General features: G+C 45.5%; 1 protein-coding gene across 1 annotated transcript; it reads right to left on the bottom strand.

The window, feature by feature from the left end:
- Positions 1-14,420: 14,420 nt before the first annotated feature.
- Positions 14,421-15,349, bottom strand: LOC123107881 (uncharacterized). Its single transcript, XM_044529779.1, has one exon. It carries the CDS (start codon positions 15,209-15,211, stop codon positions 14,681-14,683), a length of 531 nt encoding a protein of 176 aa, XP_044385714.1. The 5' UTR covers positions 15,212-15,349; the 3' UTR covers positions 14,421-14,680.
- Positions 15,350-15,853: the final 504 nt, after the last annotated feature.

The raw sequence follows: 15,853 nt of genomic DNA, 5'->3' as shown, positions 1-15,853 counted from the left end.
GGTGGAAGAGACCTGCCGCCGCTCCGGCTGCTCCAGCGTGTCATAGTCCTTCTCCTCCGCCTTGTAAGCAAGTAAAGAAGACAACCGCTCTGTCTGCTCTGCCGGCGTCTAGCAGTACAACCAGAGGCATGAGGAAATACAGATTTGGTCCTTCTCTGAAGACTCCAGAGAAGTTACCATACGAGAGGACCCCGGAGGAGAACGCCGAGATCGCACGAGAAGAAGCGAGGAACTACTTTGAAGGGGTGAAAGCAAAGAAACATCCACCTCCGGAGGAGAAGGTAGATCCGGTGAAAGCGAAGCGCACTCTTGCTGCCCTGACAAAACCACCCAAGTCTCCGCCGAAAGGAAACTATGAGCGCATTATTGGAAGGAATTTGCCGAAGCGGAGCGGTCGGGAAGTACTGTCAGTGATCAAAGGCTGAAAGAACGACGAGCTGGGAAACAAATTGCCCAGCTCGGCGAACAAGCGAAGCAATCGTGCCCCCTGCTCAAGGTGCCTAGCGACAACGTCGCTAATGATCCCAGGATGGTGCCCGGTTATAGCAATCTTGGCGATTACCTGCCCGACGATGTACATTATGATTTCATGGAGGTGTAGATACAAAGATACGAGTACGGGAAGCCTCTCGTCAAAGATGAAAGATCTCTATCAACGATGATGCGAAGATTGCATGCTTGGTACTTGAAAATCTACAGAGACTCTGGGGGGAGGAGTACTTTGTATGTGAAAGTTAAAAAGGAGCATGACCTCGTTGGAATTGAACTGTCGCTTGTTCCATTTGAGGAGTTCTTTTAGTTTTTCAATCAATTGGCTCTCGATAAAACAACGGCCGCCTGCTACTGTCTGTAAGTAGTACTACTTCTGTCATTAAGTCTCTCTATATAGCTCAGCTCTTTCATTGCATGTATTTATAATCATCCTCAATATATTATGTAGATTGAAGATCGCCGAATTGAAGAAAAGACAAGTCAGTGATATTGGGTTCATTAACACATATCTCATAGATGCAACTCAGGTTAAATTTCATGCCGCAGATACCGAGGCCAACTTGCTACGATCGTTGGTAATAAATGAAAACAAAGATATAATACTCTTTCCTTACAACTTCAAGTGAGTGTTACTGTCTTGTGCGTATTCGGTTTCCCTTATATATTAGTCAAGGTTATAGTAATGTAATTGATGAGTTATGCATGCGTGTGCAGTTACCACTATATTCTCCTAGAGATTAAGCTTGAGCAGGGACTAGTAACCGTCTTAGACTCAAGACGAAAAGATCCCCAGGACTATGCGGACATGACTCAAATGCTCGAGAAGTAAGTTAAATCGATCATTATCCACCACATCAGCAACTTTGTTCATTTCCTGATATATCAAGTAATTGTTTTCTTTGTCTGGCAGGGTTTGGAAAAAATTCACCAAAAAAGCTCCGGGACTTCCGAAGAAGCTGCAATTTAGACACCCGAAAGTAAGTACTATAGTAGCATGTTCCGTGCATCTCCTATTGATTCAAGCGCTAGTTTCATCAATACCATTTGGCATTCTTGCTTATCAGTTTGATTGAGGCTGGGACGTGGATGTGGTGTCCGACACCGACGGTCACATGTATCTCACACCCACGATACTTGCTATTTAGGGTTTCCTCTACCGCTCGGCGACCCTCGACGACCCTCATTCCGATAAAAAAAAGAGGAATAAGAAGAAAAAAAAGAGGAGAAGAAAGATAGAGGAGAAGAACTTCTCTATTCTTTCTTCTCCTCTTTTTTTTCTTCTTCCTCTTCTTTTTTATCCTCTTCTTCCTCTCATGTTCGACCCCCCTCGTGTTGAAGTTATCGGGAGGGGGTATATCGACCCCCCCACGTGCTGAAGTTATCGGGAGGGGGTATATCGACCCCACCCCACGTGTTGAAGTTATCAGGAGTTTATATCGACACAACATACGTACATGCGAGAAAATAATATTATTGGGGAGGGGGTATATATATCGACCCCCCTCGTGTTGAAGTTATCGGGAGTTTATATCAACACGACATACGTACATGGGAAAATAATATTATCGGGGAGGGGGTATATCGACCCCCCCCCCCCACGTGGGAATCTATGAACATATATTCTATTTTCTATTTTCTCCTCTATTCCTTTCTTCTTCTCCTGTTCTTTGTCTTCTTTTTTCTTCTTCTTATTTATTTCTCCTCGTCTTCCTCTCCCCTCTTCTTCTCCTTTATTCCTCTTCTTATTTCCTTTTTCCTCTCATTCTTTTTCTTCTTCTTCCTTCTTAAAAATACATGAATTAGTATTGTCTAATTCATTGTTCATATGAATATACAAACATTTGCATATTTACAATAATTAATATCACCAAAAAAATCTATGAACAGAAAAAAAATCCTAATTTTTCTAAAAAACTATCTTTTGCATATATACATGAACATATATATACACATAGAACATATATACATATATATAAAAAACAAGCATATATAAGAAAAAAGCATATATATATATGAAAAAATGCTAGCTAGGGAGGGTGCCGGCTGGACCAGGAGGACCGCGGGGTCGGCGGCGAGGATGGCGACAGGGCAGTGGGCGTGCGCTCAGGGTAGGGGGCGCGGGCGACAGCGACGGCGGGCCGGGGCGGCGCGCGTCGGGGCAGGGGCGATGGCGACGGCGACGGGGAGTGCCAGGGCGGCGCGCGTCGGGGCAGGGGCGCGGGCGACGGCGACGACGGGGGCGGGCCGGGGCGGGCGGCGTCGGGGCAGCCTGGCAGCGTCGGCGTCGTCGGGGGCGGCAACTGCAAGATGAGAGTGAAATTTTTTTAAGTATGGACTTATATAGCAGAGCCTTTAGTCCCGATTCGTGGCAGCAACCTGAACTAAAGATGGGCATTAGTCCCGGTTGGTGCCACCAACCGGGACCAAAGGCCTCTTTTCAGCAGCCCAAAGGGCGGGAAGCGGCGGCCTTTGGTCCCGGTTGGTAGCACCAACCGGGACTAAAGAGGGGCATTGGTCACGGTTCGTGGCACCAACTAGGACCAATGCCCCCTTTAGTCCCGGTTGGCCACGAACCGTGACCAATGCCCCTCTTTAGTCCCGGTTGGTGCTACCAACCGGGACCAAAGGCCTTGTGCTGCTGCGGCGTCGAAAGTTTAGTCCCACCTCGCTAGTTGAGAGGGGTGCGCAGTGGTTTATAAGCCCCACTGCCGCACCCCTCTCGAGCTTCTCTCCATTGCAGGCTTACGTGCCTAATTGTCACTGTTATGCCTGTGGGCCTACTGGTCCTCCTGCGGGCCTGAATCCTGGCCCTTGGATGGGTTTCTAGTCGTATTCACGCCGTGGGGGCCCAGTAGGTGGCACTTTTTGTTTTTTTGTTGCTTTTTTTTTGCTTTATTTTTTAATTCTTTATGCTTTTCGTTTTAGAAAAATTATAAACTTTTTGTTAATGCCATTAGTTTTCAAATTTGAAAACACTTTTTTTGGTTTTTTGTTTTCTTTATTGCTTTATTTATTTTATTTTGTTTTCACTTACAACAAAATACTTATTGTTGCTATTTTTTCCAGTTTTTTTGTTTTGTTTTCTGCATTATTTATTTTCTTTTGTTTTTTGCTTTATTTTTTTATTCTTTTTGCTTTTAGTTTTAGAAAAATTATAAACTTTCTGTTAGTGCCATTAGTTTTCAAATTTGAAAACACTTTTTTAGTTTTTTTTGTTTTCTTTGTTGTTTTATTTATTTTATTTTGTTTCTATTTACAAAAAAATACTTATTGTTGCTATTTTTTGTTTTCCAGATTTTTTGTTTTGTTTTCAACATTATTATTTTTTTTGTTTTTTGCTTTATTTTTTATTTCTTTTTGCTTTTAGGTCAGCAAAATTATAAACTTTCTGTTAGTGCCATTAGTTTTAGAAAAATTATAAACTTTTTGTTAGTGCCATTAGTTTTCAAATTTGAATAGTTAAAATTTGAATTCTTTGAAATTTGTGTGAATCACAAGTTTGTAATTAACTTTACTAAAAAATGAACATAGATGCACCTATAGAGAATATTCGACCTAAATTCATAGTTTTCAAATGAACTCTGAAAAAGTTGGCATAGCATACTCGTGTGTTACAAAGTTGGCATAGTATCATCATAATAGTTGCGGGAGAAAGTCCTCCTTTTTCTTCGCTTGTGTCATTTGCTTATTGCGCCGTAACCATGGATAATCTTCATCATTTATCAGGATGCTTGGGTCAGCCTTGACATTGAAGGGAGGAATTTCATGAAACTTTTCATAATCTTCAGACATGTCTGTCTTGCCGTCCGCTCCCAGGATGTCCCCTTTTCCTGAAATAACTATGTGGCGCTTTGGCTCATCGTATGATGTATTCGCTTCCTTATCTTTTCTTTTTCTCGGTTTGGTAGACATGTCCTTCACATAGATAACCTGTGTCACATCATTGGCTAGGACGAACAGTTCGTCAGTGTACCCAAAAATTTTCAGATCCACTATTGTCATTCCGTACTGTGGGTCTACCTGTACCCCGCCGCCTGACAGATTGACCCATTTGCACTTAAACAAAGGGACCTTAAAATCAGGTCCGTAGTCAAGTTTCCATATGTCCACTATGTAACCATAATATGTGTCCTTTCCGCTCTCGGTTGCTGCATCAAAGCGGACACTGCTGTTTTTGTTGGTGCTCTTTTGATCTTGGGCGATCATGTAAAATGTATTCCCATTTATCTCGTATCCTTTGTAAGTCAATACAGTCAAAGATGGTCCCCTGGACAACAAGTACAACTCATCACATACAGTGTTGTCACCTTTGAGACGTGTTTCCAACCAACTGCTGAAAGTCCTGATGTGTTCACATGTAATCTAGTCGTCGCACTGCTCTGGGTGTTTGGAGCGCAGACTGTTCTTGTGTTCATCGACATACGGGGTCACCAAGGTAGAGTTCTGTAGAACTGTGTAGTGTACTTGAGACCAAGAATATCCTTCCCTGCATATTATTGAGTCACTTCCAAGAGTGCCTTTTCCAGTCAGTCTCCCCTCATACCGCGATTTAGGGAGACCTATCTTCTTAAGGCCAGGAATGAAGTCAACACAAAACCCGATAACATCCTCTGTTTGATGGCCCATGGAGATGCTTCCTTCTGGCCTAGCGCGGTTACGGACGTAATTTTTTAGGACTCCCATGAACCTCTCAAAGGGGAACATATTGTGTAGAAATACGGGCCCCAGGATGACAATCTCGTCGACTAGATGAACTAGGACGTGCGTCATGATATTAAAGAAGGATGGTGGGAACACCAGCTCGAAACTGACAAGACATTGCGCCACATCACTCCTTAGCCTTGGTACGATTTCTGGATCGATCGCCTTCTGAGAGATTGCATTGAGGAATGCACATAGCTTCACAATGGTTAATCGGACGTTTTCCGGTAGAAGCCTCCTCAATGCAACCGGAAGCAGTTGCGTCATAATCACGTGGCAGTCATGAGACTTTAGGTTCTGAAATTTTTTCTCTGGCATATTTATTATTTCCTTTATATTCGACAAGAAGCCAGTCGTGACCTTCATACTGAGCAGGCATTCAAAGAAGATTTCTTTCTCTTCTTTCGTAAGAGCGTAGCTGGCAGGACCTTTATATTGCTTCGGAGGTATGCTGTCTTTTTCGTGCAAACGTTGCAGGTCCTCTCGTGCGTCACGTGTATCTTTTGTCTTCCCATACACGCCCAAGAAGCCTAGCAGGTTCACGCAAAGGTTCTTCGTCACGTGCATCACGTCGATTGAAGAGCGGACCTCTAGGTCTTTCCAGTAGGGTAGGTCCCAAAATATAGATTTCTTCTTCCACATGGGTGCGTGTCCCTCAACATCATTCGGAACAGCTAGTCCGCCGGGACCCTTTCCAAAGAATACGTGTAAATAATTGACCATAGCAAATACGTGATCACATGTACACATGGCGGGCCTCTTTCGGTGATCTGCCTCGCCTTTGAAATGCTTGCCTTTCTTTCTACATTGATGGTTGGTTGGAAGAAATCAACGATGGCCCAGGTACACATTTTTCCTGCATTTGTCCAGGTATATACTTTCAGTATCATCTAAACAGTGCGTGCATGCGTGGTATCCTTTGTTTGTCTGTCCTGAAAGGTTACTGAGAGCGGGCCAATAGTTGATGGTCACGAGCAGCAACGCCTTTAGGTTAAATTCCTCATGTCTGTGCTCATCCCACGTACGTACACCGTTTCCATTCCACGGCTGTAAAAGTTCTACAACTAATGGCCTTAGGTACACATCAATATTGTTGCTGGGTTGCTTAGGGCCTTGGATGAGAACTGGCATCATAATGAACTTCCGCCTCATGCACATCCAAGGAGGAAGGTTATACATACATAGAGTCACGGGCCGGGTGCTGTGATTGCTGCTCTGCTCCCCGAAAGGATTAATGTCATCCATGCTTAAAGCAAACCATGCATTCCTTGGGTCCTTTGCAAACTCATCCCAGTACTTTCTCTTGATTTTTCTCCACTGCGACCCATCAGCGGGTGCTCTCAACTTCCCATCTTTCTTTCGGTTCTCACTGTGCCATCGCATCAACTTGGCATGCTCTTCGTTTCTGAACAGGCGTTTCAACTGTGGTATTATAGGAGCATACCACATCACCTTCGCAGGAACCCTCTTCCTGGGGGGATCGCCGTCAACATCACCAGGGTCATCTCGTCTGATCTTATACCGTAATGCACCGCATATCGGGCATGCGTTCAGATCCTTGTATGCACCGCGGTAGAGGATGCAGTCATTAGGGCATGCATGTATCTTATCAACCTCCAATCCTAGAGGGCATACGACCTTCTTTGCTGCGTATGTACTGTCGGGCAATTCGTTATCCTTTGGAAGCTTCTTCTTCAATATTTTCAATAGCTTCTTAAATCCTTTGTCAGCCACAGCATTCTCTGCCTTCCACTGCAGCAATTCCAGTACGGTACCGAGCTTTGTGTTGCCATCTTCGCAATTGGGGTACAACCCTTTTTTGTGATCCTCTAACATGCGGTCGAACTTCAGCTTCTTCTTTTGACTTTCGCATTGCGTCCTTGCATCGACAATGACCCGGCGGAGATCATCATCATCGGGCACATTGTCTAGTTCCTCTTGATCTTCAGCAGCTTCACCCGTTGCAACATCATTGGGCACATCGACTGGTTCCTCTTGATCTTCACCAGCTCCCCCGTTGCTGCATCACCGTATTCAGGGGGTACATAGTTGTCATCGTACTCTTCTTCTTCGCCCTCTTCCATCATAACCCCTATTTCTCCGTGCCTCGTCCAAACATTATAGTGTGGCATGAAACCCTTGTAAAGCAGGTGGGAGTGAAGGATTTTTCGATTAGAGTAAGACCTCGTATTCCCACATTCAGTGCATGGACAACACATAAAACCATTTTGCTTGTTTGCCTCAGCCGCATCGAGAAACTCATGCACGCCCTTAATGTACTCGCAAGTGTGTCTGCCACCATACATCCATTGCCGGTTCATCTACGTGCATTATATATAATTAAGTGTCCAAATTAATAGAAGTTCATCATCACATTAAAACCAAAGTGCATACATAGTTCTCATCTAACAACATATAGCTCTCCAGAGCATCTAATTAATTAAACCATACATTGAAACTATGTAAAACATTTCAATGCGAAAACAAATGCGATCATAATCGCAACCAAGGTAACAATTGATCCAACGGCATAATGATACCAAGCCTTGGTATGAATGGCATATTTTCTAATCTTTCTAATCTTCAAGCGCATTGCATCCATCTTGATCTTGTGATCATCGACGATATCCGCAACATGCAACTCCAATATCATCTTCTCCTCCTCAATTTTTTTTATTTTTTCCTTCAACAAATTGTTTTCTTCTTCAACTAAATTTAACCTCTCGACAATAGGGTCGGTTGGCATTTCCGATTCACATACATCCTACATAAATAAAATCTATGTCACATTGGTCGGCATAATTTTCATAAACAATAAATGAACCAATAGTTATAAAGATAATATATATACCACATCCGAATCATAGACAGGACGAGGGCCGACGGGGGCGGATACCAAAACCATCGCACTATATAAGATGCAATAATAAAAGTAAGAAAATAATACAAGTATCTATGTAAACATACAAGTAAGAATATTTTTTCTTTCAGAAAGAAGATAAGAACAAGAGGGTCGCCACGGTGGTGCCGGCGATGATCTCGGCGCGGGTGATCGACGGCGATGAAGACGGGGTCGGGGCGTGACGGACCGCTAAACCTAGACAAATATTATGGAAAATGGAGCTTGGAGGTCGAGCTTGGAGAGGAGAAAGCTTAAGTAGTGTGGCTCGGGCATTCCATCGAACACCTTGTGTGCATAAGAGTTGAGCTAGAGCACCACCAAGCCCTCTCCCCCTCGGTCAGAAAAAACAGAGCAGTGTGCTCTGCTCTTACGCGAGGGGGTATATATAGGCACCTCATTGGTCCCGGTTGGTGGCATGAACCGGGACTAAAGGGGAGCCTTTGGTCCCGGTTCAAGCCACCAATCGGGACCAATGGTGGTGGGCCAGGAGCGAAGCCCATTGGTCCCGGTTCGTCCCACCAAGCGGGACCAAAAGGTCCAGATGAACCGGGACCAATGGCCCACGTGGCCCGGCCGGCCCCCTGGGCTCACGAACCGGGTCCAGTGCCTCCATTGGTCCCGGTTCTGGACTGAACCGAGACTAATGGTCTGACCCGGCCTGGACCAAAGCCTTGTTTTCTACTAGTGACTACTTGTGTGCATATGGAAACCAGCTATCATGCATTACTAGAAGATCCATCATAGGTTGTCCGTTGTCGTGTGTCATATCAGAAAACACTCGATTCCCAATATACCCGGAAAACGCGATCGTCAATACCACGGCATCCCACGACAGAAAGGGCATCAGGTCAATGATCGCGCTGCTGGCCTGGCAAATCTGGCAGAAGCGTAACAGCTGCACATTCAGAGAAAAATCGTCGAGTTGGCGTGACATCCTTTCAGCCTGCCGGAGAGACATCGAGCAATGGCGGCTCGCCGGAGCCAGCGGCATAGAGGCCCCGTTCGGGGATGTTACATGAGGAATAAACCCATGTCTGTTTTCTTTTTCTGTTTCTTCAGAGGAGGTGGCGTGCGGCCTATGTGCCCACTCTTACCGTGTTTTCAGTCCCTGATCGCTTGATCACTCTTTTGTAAACTTTCTCTTCTGCTAAGCCAATGAAAAGCCAGCAACGCTGGATCTTTAAAAAAAATTTATACCCAGAAAACGACAAGCAGTTTTAGGACCCTATCCATATGCCTAGAAAATTGCATTTTTGTTTTTGAGGGATTTTTTTAGGGAACCTAGAAAATTGCATTGTTGTAAGGCGTTTCACTATTCTAACCATTCCCGCGGTCGTACCCGTCTACTAACCACAGGATGGCACCACCACTCATCACACGATCAACGGCCCCCTCCTCTCCACGAGATCGATCCTAGTTTCGGAGGTCAGTCCAAACAAGAACCAGGTGCTTGCTGGGAGCGCGCAAGATCATGAAATAATGGTCGCCAACAACGCCAAAGGAGACAAACGACACCAATTTCCAGGACCATGCATGCATGAACACTCCCAGCAATGGAGCGGGTCCGCAGGGCCGGGGCGTCGCCTACCGGCCCGGCCAGCCAGCGAGGTACGTCCCGCGTGGCGCCGTGCATGCGCGCGACGACGACGAGCCGACCCCTGCTTCGGCCACGTCGGGTGGGACAGCGCACACGGCACATGCACGCCGCGCTGCCCGGGCAGTGGGGCGTCACCCGCGCTGCGCACGACGGGCTACTTGGTCTGGTCGCGCGGCATGGGCCAATAATTCCCAGGGGTTTCCCACGCACCAAACCGACACATGCGATCCCGAGCCTCGAGACCTGTCCGTTGCTCCGGCTCGCGTCTTCGCCGATCGGCAGAGCAGATCTTCCTTGAACTTTCGCTGGAGGAAGGCGGAATCGACTTCGCCCGATGCACACGCCACGGTGGTATAGATCTTGTCGCCGGCCTGAGGGCGGCAGGGCGAACCTTTTGACGGCAGGCCGGCTGCGGATCTGGACGAGGCCATATGCGTTCGTGCGTTTGGTACGGGGATGATTGGCCCTCGCGACCGTCCGTGCACCGTAAGCGTCGAGTTGTACTGTCGATCGTATTAGTGGTATAGCATGGTTCTGGGTGCTGGGTTTGCTGGTTTTGTTTCAGCCAGGTTTAAGTAATGTTTGGAAACAGAATAGAGGCCACTGGCACCAAATGGGTTGACTTGACTACTCAACGGTACTCGATGCATTGTGTCAACCGTCAGGTCGAAATCTCTTCTAAACTTTTTCACAATAGCTACTTGTAAGTCGCTTGAAAATAGTTTTTTGGGTCAGTTGATTTTGGAAGAAATTAAGAAGCCGCCGGTGAGAAGGAAGAAGCAGTCACCGACTCACCGGAGAAGCCCTTTGGGTCTATCTTAGGATGGCAGGCGACCCCACTATCTATTCTAGGGTGGCACGCGATCTATTATCTATTTTAGGGGTGTTGGACGTGAGGTTGCAGGTTCGCCAGAAGAAATGGTTCATGGTCGGGGTTAGAGGGATGGCTAGGGGCGCCAACAGCACGGTTAGGCCAGTGGGTAGATCGGCGGTTCAAGATTGAAGAAGATGAACAATGAACCATTTTGGTGGTTGAAGAATCTGATTTGGTCATCCATCTTGTATCCGACGGCTCACAGCGAATCGACTATCACAAATTGGATTTTCAATCACCTGGCATCTAGCCAATCCCAATTTTTCTTGTCCTTTGGAATATTTATCAACTTAGTTAAAAGTAATATTTGTTATGATGAATGTATTTAACATGTCGAACAAATATCATGACACCACAACTATTATGGCTAAGGTTACGGGCACGAAAAATTGGGTCCCTAGCAGTCTAACGCCTATATTCTCCTTCTGAATTAATGGGTGGGGTAAATCTTTTACCCCCGTTTAAAATAAATAACTTTTACAAAATTATCATAAAACAGAAATTTTAGGAAAGTTATTTCAAAAAATTAAAATCTTTTTAGATTAGGATGTTTGACACTATTTCTAACACTAAAGACCCACTAGTTGGTCCGCCACACGGAAAAAGATTGATCTCGCCTCGGGCGGACCACATTGAACACGACCGGACCCGTGCCAGAAAAAAATTATTGCTACTTTGAATTTTGGGCCAATTATGAGCGAAAATTGTATCTAGGAAGTTTATGTTAGTTTGGTAAGCCGAATGAGTTGGAAATTTGAATGCTCGGTCCAATGTTGTCGATCTTTTTAGAATTTTTCAAATTTTCATCCACAATTTTAGTTTTAGGTCAAAATTTAGCCAAAACTATAGTTCAAAAAGAAAAACTAAAATTTCTCTCGATTTGTTGAGCTACATGACTTGAAAATTTTCCAGAATGCTCAATCCAAGGTTGTTAGGATTTTTTTTTCCAGAATTTTCAGGGTATTTTGAATTTGCAGTAAAATTTGGACAAAATTTTAGTCTTTTTGTGCAATTTTTGTAGAATTATTCTATGGATTCAAGAAAACATTTTAGGTGTGATGAGCTCAAGGCAGTCCGCAAAAAATAAACTGGGTGAAGTTACCATTTTCCACGTGGCGGCTGACTTGTGGGTCTGAAGCAGAAACAATGTTAAAAACTCAAACATCCTAATGTGTAAGTTTGAGCTCTATGAGACAAAGATTGATTTTTTTTTATAAAACTCTAGTATTTGTGGTTTATGATTATCACAAAAAGAAAGTCAAGGTTTTATGATATTTGCTCTAACACGTATGACAATTGCCCCAAGATCGTATATACAGCTAGTAAAACCAACAAATATTGCTTGACAATCTTATATTGTTTCTTCCAGAGACACGGAGTGGGCGAGTGGCCTCGACCCACATCCACCGCCCCCTTGCGGGTTTGAGGATGCAATGACAGGGACGAGGCAGCATGCCGATCTAGATCTTCAAAATAGGATGTGTTCGTTAAAATACACCCGTTTCAGTGTGTGGTCAGCCCAGGAAGCTTCGGGCATTCGTCTCTGATTCGGATCATTTGCAAATCTGTGGTGCTGACGAAATAGCCAACTCGAAGTAGTATATAAAATGAGTGCAAAGGTCGGGACACCATACGGATGAGATGCCACGAGGAAGAGATGACATGTTCCTGGTTTGGTACTATGCTAACACTGCAGAAGGCTCTAGTTTATGAAAACAAAGAATCCTTCTGTCAAGCCAATCTTGATTGTATTAAAATCAAATACTATAACTTAACCAAGTGGCCGAGGTGATATCGTCACACATTTGTATCGTTGAGTTGATTGCAGTGCTCCGCCAAATTAATACAATTTCAACAACTGCAGTTCTATATCCTGTTTTTTTTAGCTGTTTCTTCTTTCTTGGTTACTAGGTTGGTTGGCTCGTTGGCCTGTTGTAAAGATCTTAGTCACTGCTTCGGATAGTTTAATTAGCCAGCTAAGCAGTATTTTATTTCTGAGATTCCTACTAATGAACTCTTGCTCTCGTAACATACTGGTTTTTTTACCGTGCTGTGGACTAAACACGCACACGCCTGATGCTAACAGGAAGGCACTGCTGGCAGCAGTGACACAATTGGCATATACGCACCGACGATTTTTCCAAGAACGCGTAGGAACGATTGTGATTTGTGCCTGCTATGTTTTCATTATGTTTCAGACCGGCGTTGCAGATGCATCTAGATTATTTTTTTAGGATAGATGCTTTTTGTTTTGTTTTGCGGGAAGCATCTAGATGTTGTTGACCTCAATGAAATGCTCCATCGATTAGTTTTTGAAGGTGTACGGTTGGCCTTGGTTATAAACGTTTTGCACACCGAAAATCTAGAAATGCATGATTGCATCCGTGAACAAGCACGTCCAGCACACATCCAAATTTGCAAGTGAACAACAACCGAAGGTTGTCACCACGTGACACATGCATGTGATAAGCAATCCAAACAACTTAAAAAAACGAAGGTTGTCCATCAGCTGTCCAGTCCAATAATGAGTTCCTATATTCCTAAGCAAAATCACAATCCCATAGAAAATGGTGTGTCGTCACCTCGGTGGCTTGGTTACAGAGAATGCAACTATAGCCATTCATGGAAAATCCTTTCCTTTTGACCATAGCACGAGTATTCATTCATGGAAAATCCTCTCCTTGTGCTTAAGTCCGCTAACTATTTTTCAAATTTTGCTGAAGAGTTTAGGATTCTGGTTATTTCCCATAAGAAACTTGTACATGTGCATGGAAGAATGTGAAATAGATGTCGTAGAGAATTTCTAAATATCTTTGCCAGGGTTGGTGTACATATGTCTTAAAGCAATTTCAATCAAATTCACTCATACACAAATAACCGCTTATCAAACATTATCTTCCATTTCCAATCTTTTTCGCACATTGTCTTATTTATTTTAGTGTAACAAAATTAGTTTCTCCTATGTTTGCATTGTTGAGCTCTAATGGGCCATCCTTTGTGATCATTGGCTTCTAACTTGGAAGATTACTCCTGCAAGAGGCAAACCTAAAAATGAGGGCATGAGCAATGGAGTTCAGACCAGTAAACGAGCATACGTATTCCACATAATTTCTACATTATCTACATTTTCTGCGGGTGCAATATTCACAATACATTCATCTATACGTGCATTTCCTCGTGTTTATGGCGTTTAAATTAACAGTCCCCGAAGACGAGACTATTTCTACCACGGCCAGCAGCCACCTCACCCAGCACTCTAAGAAACTAAATGCATGTGTAACAATCCCCTATAATTTAGAGAAGGATACGACTGAGTATCTTTTAGAGGAATATATTTCCTCCTCTAAAATATTGCCGTTTCTTACCGATCTGTTGAACTTAACTTTCTTTTTCTTTGCCAAAATCGTTTAGTTTTAGGCCACCGAGTTAAACTTCACTACTCAGTTATTTTATTAAATGTGACATCTTGGTCACATACTTCATCAGTCTCGCGTCTTCTGTTTGACGACTTTCCAGCCATTGCCTCTACAAGCTCTTAGGTTTAAACAAGTTTGCTCCACTGAAGCGAAATCCCAAAGACGGCATCAAGCTTTGCTCACGGCGTGTCGCCAACGGATGCATGAGGAAAAATATTTTGGCACACCCAAGAAATTGATTGTAGTTCTCTTTCTTTGTACGGGTGTGTTAGTAACTTTGTTCTTTTTAAAAAAAAATTATGATTATCAAGTAAAAACATTATAGCTTTTTCCAAGAGTTGGGCTCTTTTTAAAACTTTCGCACCGGCCTCTGATTTACTGGTTCGGCGGAGCAAATTTAAAAATAAGGGCACGAACAGTGGACTTAAGGCCAGTAACTAAGCATTTATACAGTATTCACATTTACATGTCTGTATGTGCATTCCCTCCTGTTTCTCTGACGTCTAAATTAACAACGCCCAAAACAGTGAAACGCGACTGCTTCTACCACCCAACTTGACAATCATTTGCCGCGTCAATCTCCGCCGTCCGATCTAACATCAGCGGCCGAAACCACGCACCTCTCGCGGCTACTCGGCGCAGGGCTATGTGCAAAAATGCGCCCTTTTTTTACTGTCAGTCTCGTGTGCCCTGCACCTCTACTCGCTCTCCAAAATGGCGGTTAAGTCGGGCGAGAACCGCGGCGGCGACCTCCCGCCTCGGTAGGCCACCCTCCGCTTCTGCGGCACCGCCGGCTTCACTGGAAATTTCGCCAAGGTTTCGTTCGAGTAGTCCTCCTCGGATGGTGCAAACACGAGCGGCGTCACCGAGCCCCGCCGGCGCCGGCCGCCGGCAGACGAGGCGGTGGCGGCCTTAACGAGGGCGGCGCTGGCCTTGACGGCAAGCGAGGCCACCTCCTCGCCGGTGAGGCAGCGTCGCAGCATCTCTGCGGGGAGCACGAAGTAGATCTGCCCCGGCTGGAGCTGCTCACCGGCGGCCATCGCCGCGACGGAGCCCGCGAACCCCATCCTGTCGGCGTCGCACAGGAACCACCCCTGATGGGCCACCTCCTCCAGCGCCAGCGCGGCTGTTGCGGGCGGCGAGTACTCCCTGAGCTCGCCGCTGGGGAGCACCACCCTCGCGGTTGCCGGGCCGTCGGCCGCCGCGTCGTACGACACACACAGGCCCATTTCGTCTTGGTCGCCGCCTGTGTGCTGCTGCTGCTGCTGCTGCTAGCTTCTTGTCCTGCGCTTCTCTTGTTCGCGCTGACGCTGTTTTTGCGGTAATGTAATGCGTGGTGTGCTTGCTGCCGGAGACGGCGATGGTATATATAGCGGAGCGGCTGACGGAGACGCAGCGGGGAGGCAGAGGGAGCATTGTCGTGTAGCCGGGAGTGGGAGCAGCACAGCCTGGCTGGAGGTTTGTTGCGGCCAGTGAATGGCATGGAGCCGTGGACTATCTAGCAAGCTACATACGGCCCATGCGGCCGGCCACGTGAAGTCCGTGAACTTTGCGCCGCCGGGCGCGCCACGCGTACCGTCGCCCATGACGAGACGCGGCATGGCGCCGCTCCGGCGATGACGCTCCCGCCTCGCGCGTCTCGCTCCCGAACAGGGGGCTACGTACCTACGTACATGAAACTTTGGCAAAGCTTCTGGACTACACGCAACTGAAAAAAGGTCAGTGACGCAAACGATGAGAAGATATTCCAGAAACTTTGGCTTCACGCCCGTATCGTGCACGCAGCTAAGCGCTCTTCTTATCGTTTCAACAAGAAAGGTACTTTCTCTCCGTCGAGGTTTGAGAAGACATTTACGAAACTAATGAAATTC

This window comes from Triticum aestivum, chromosome 5A, assembly GCF_018294505.1.
Source record: "Triticum aestivum cultivar Chinese Spring chromosome 5A, IWGSC CS RefSeq v2.1, whole genome shotgun sequence".
Taxonomy (NCBI): domain Eukaryota; kingdom Viridiplantae; phylum Streptophyta; class Magnoliopsida; order Poales; family Poaceae; genus Triticum; species Triticum aestivum.
The sequence above is the reverse complement of the archived record's forward strand: the minus strand, read 5'-3'. Positions and strand labels throughout refer to the sequence as shown.

What these genes read in the sequence shown, in the direction of transcription:
- LOC123107881 (XM_044529779.1), bottom strand. Translation starts at nt 15,211, where the DNA reads ATGGGCCTGTGTGTGTCGTACGACGCGGCGGCCGACGGCCCGGCAACC.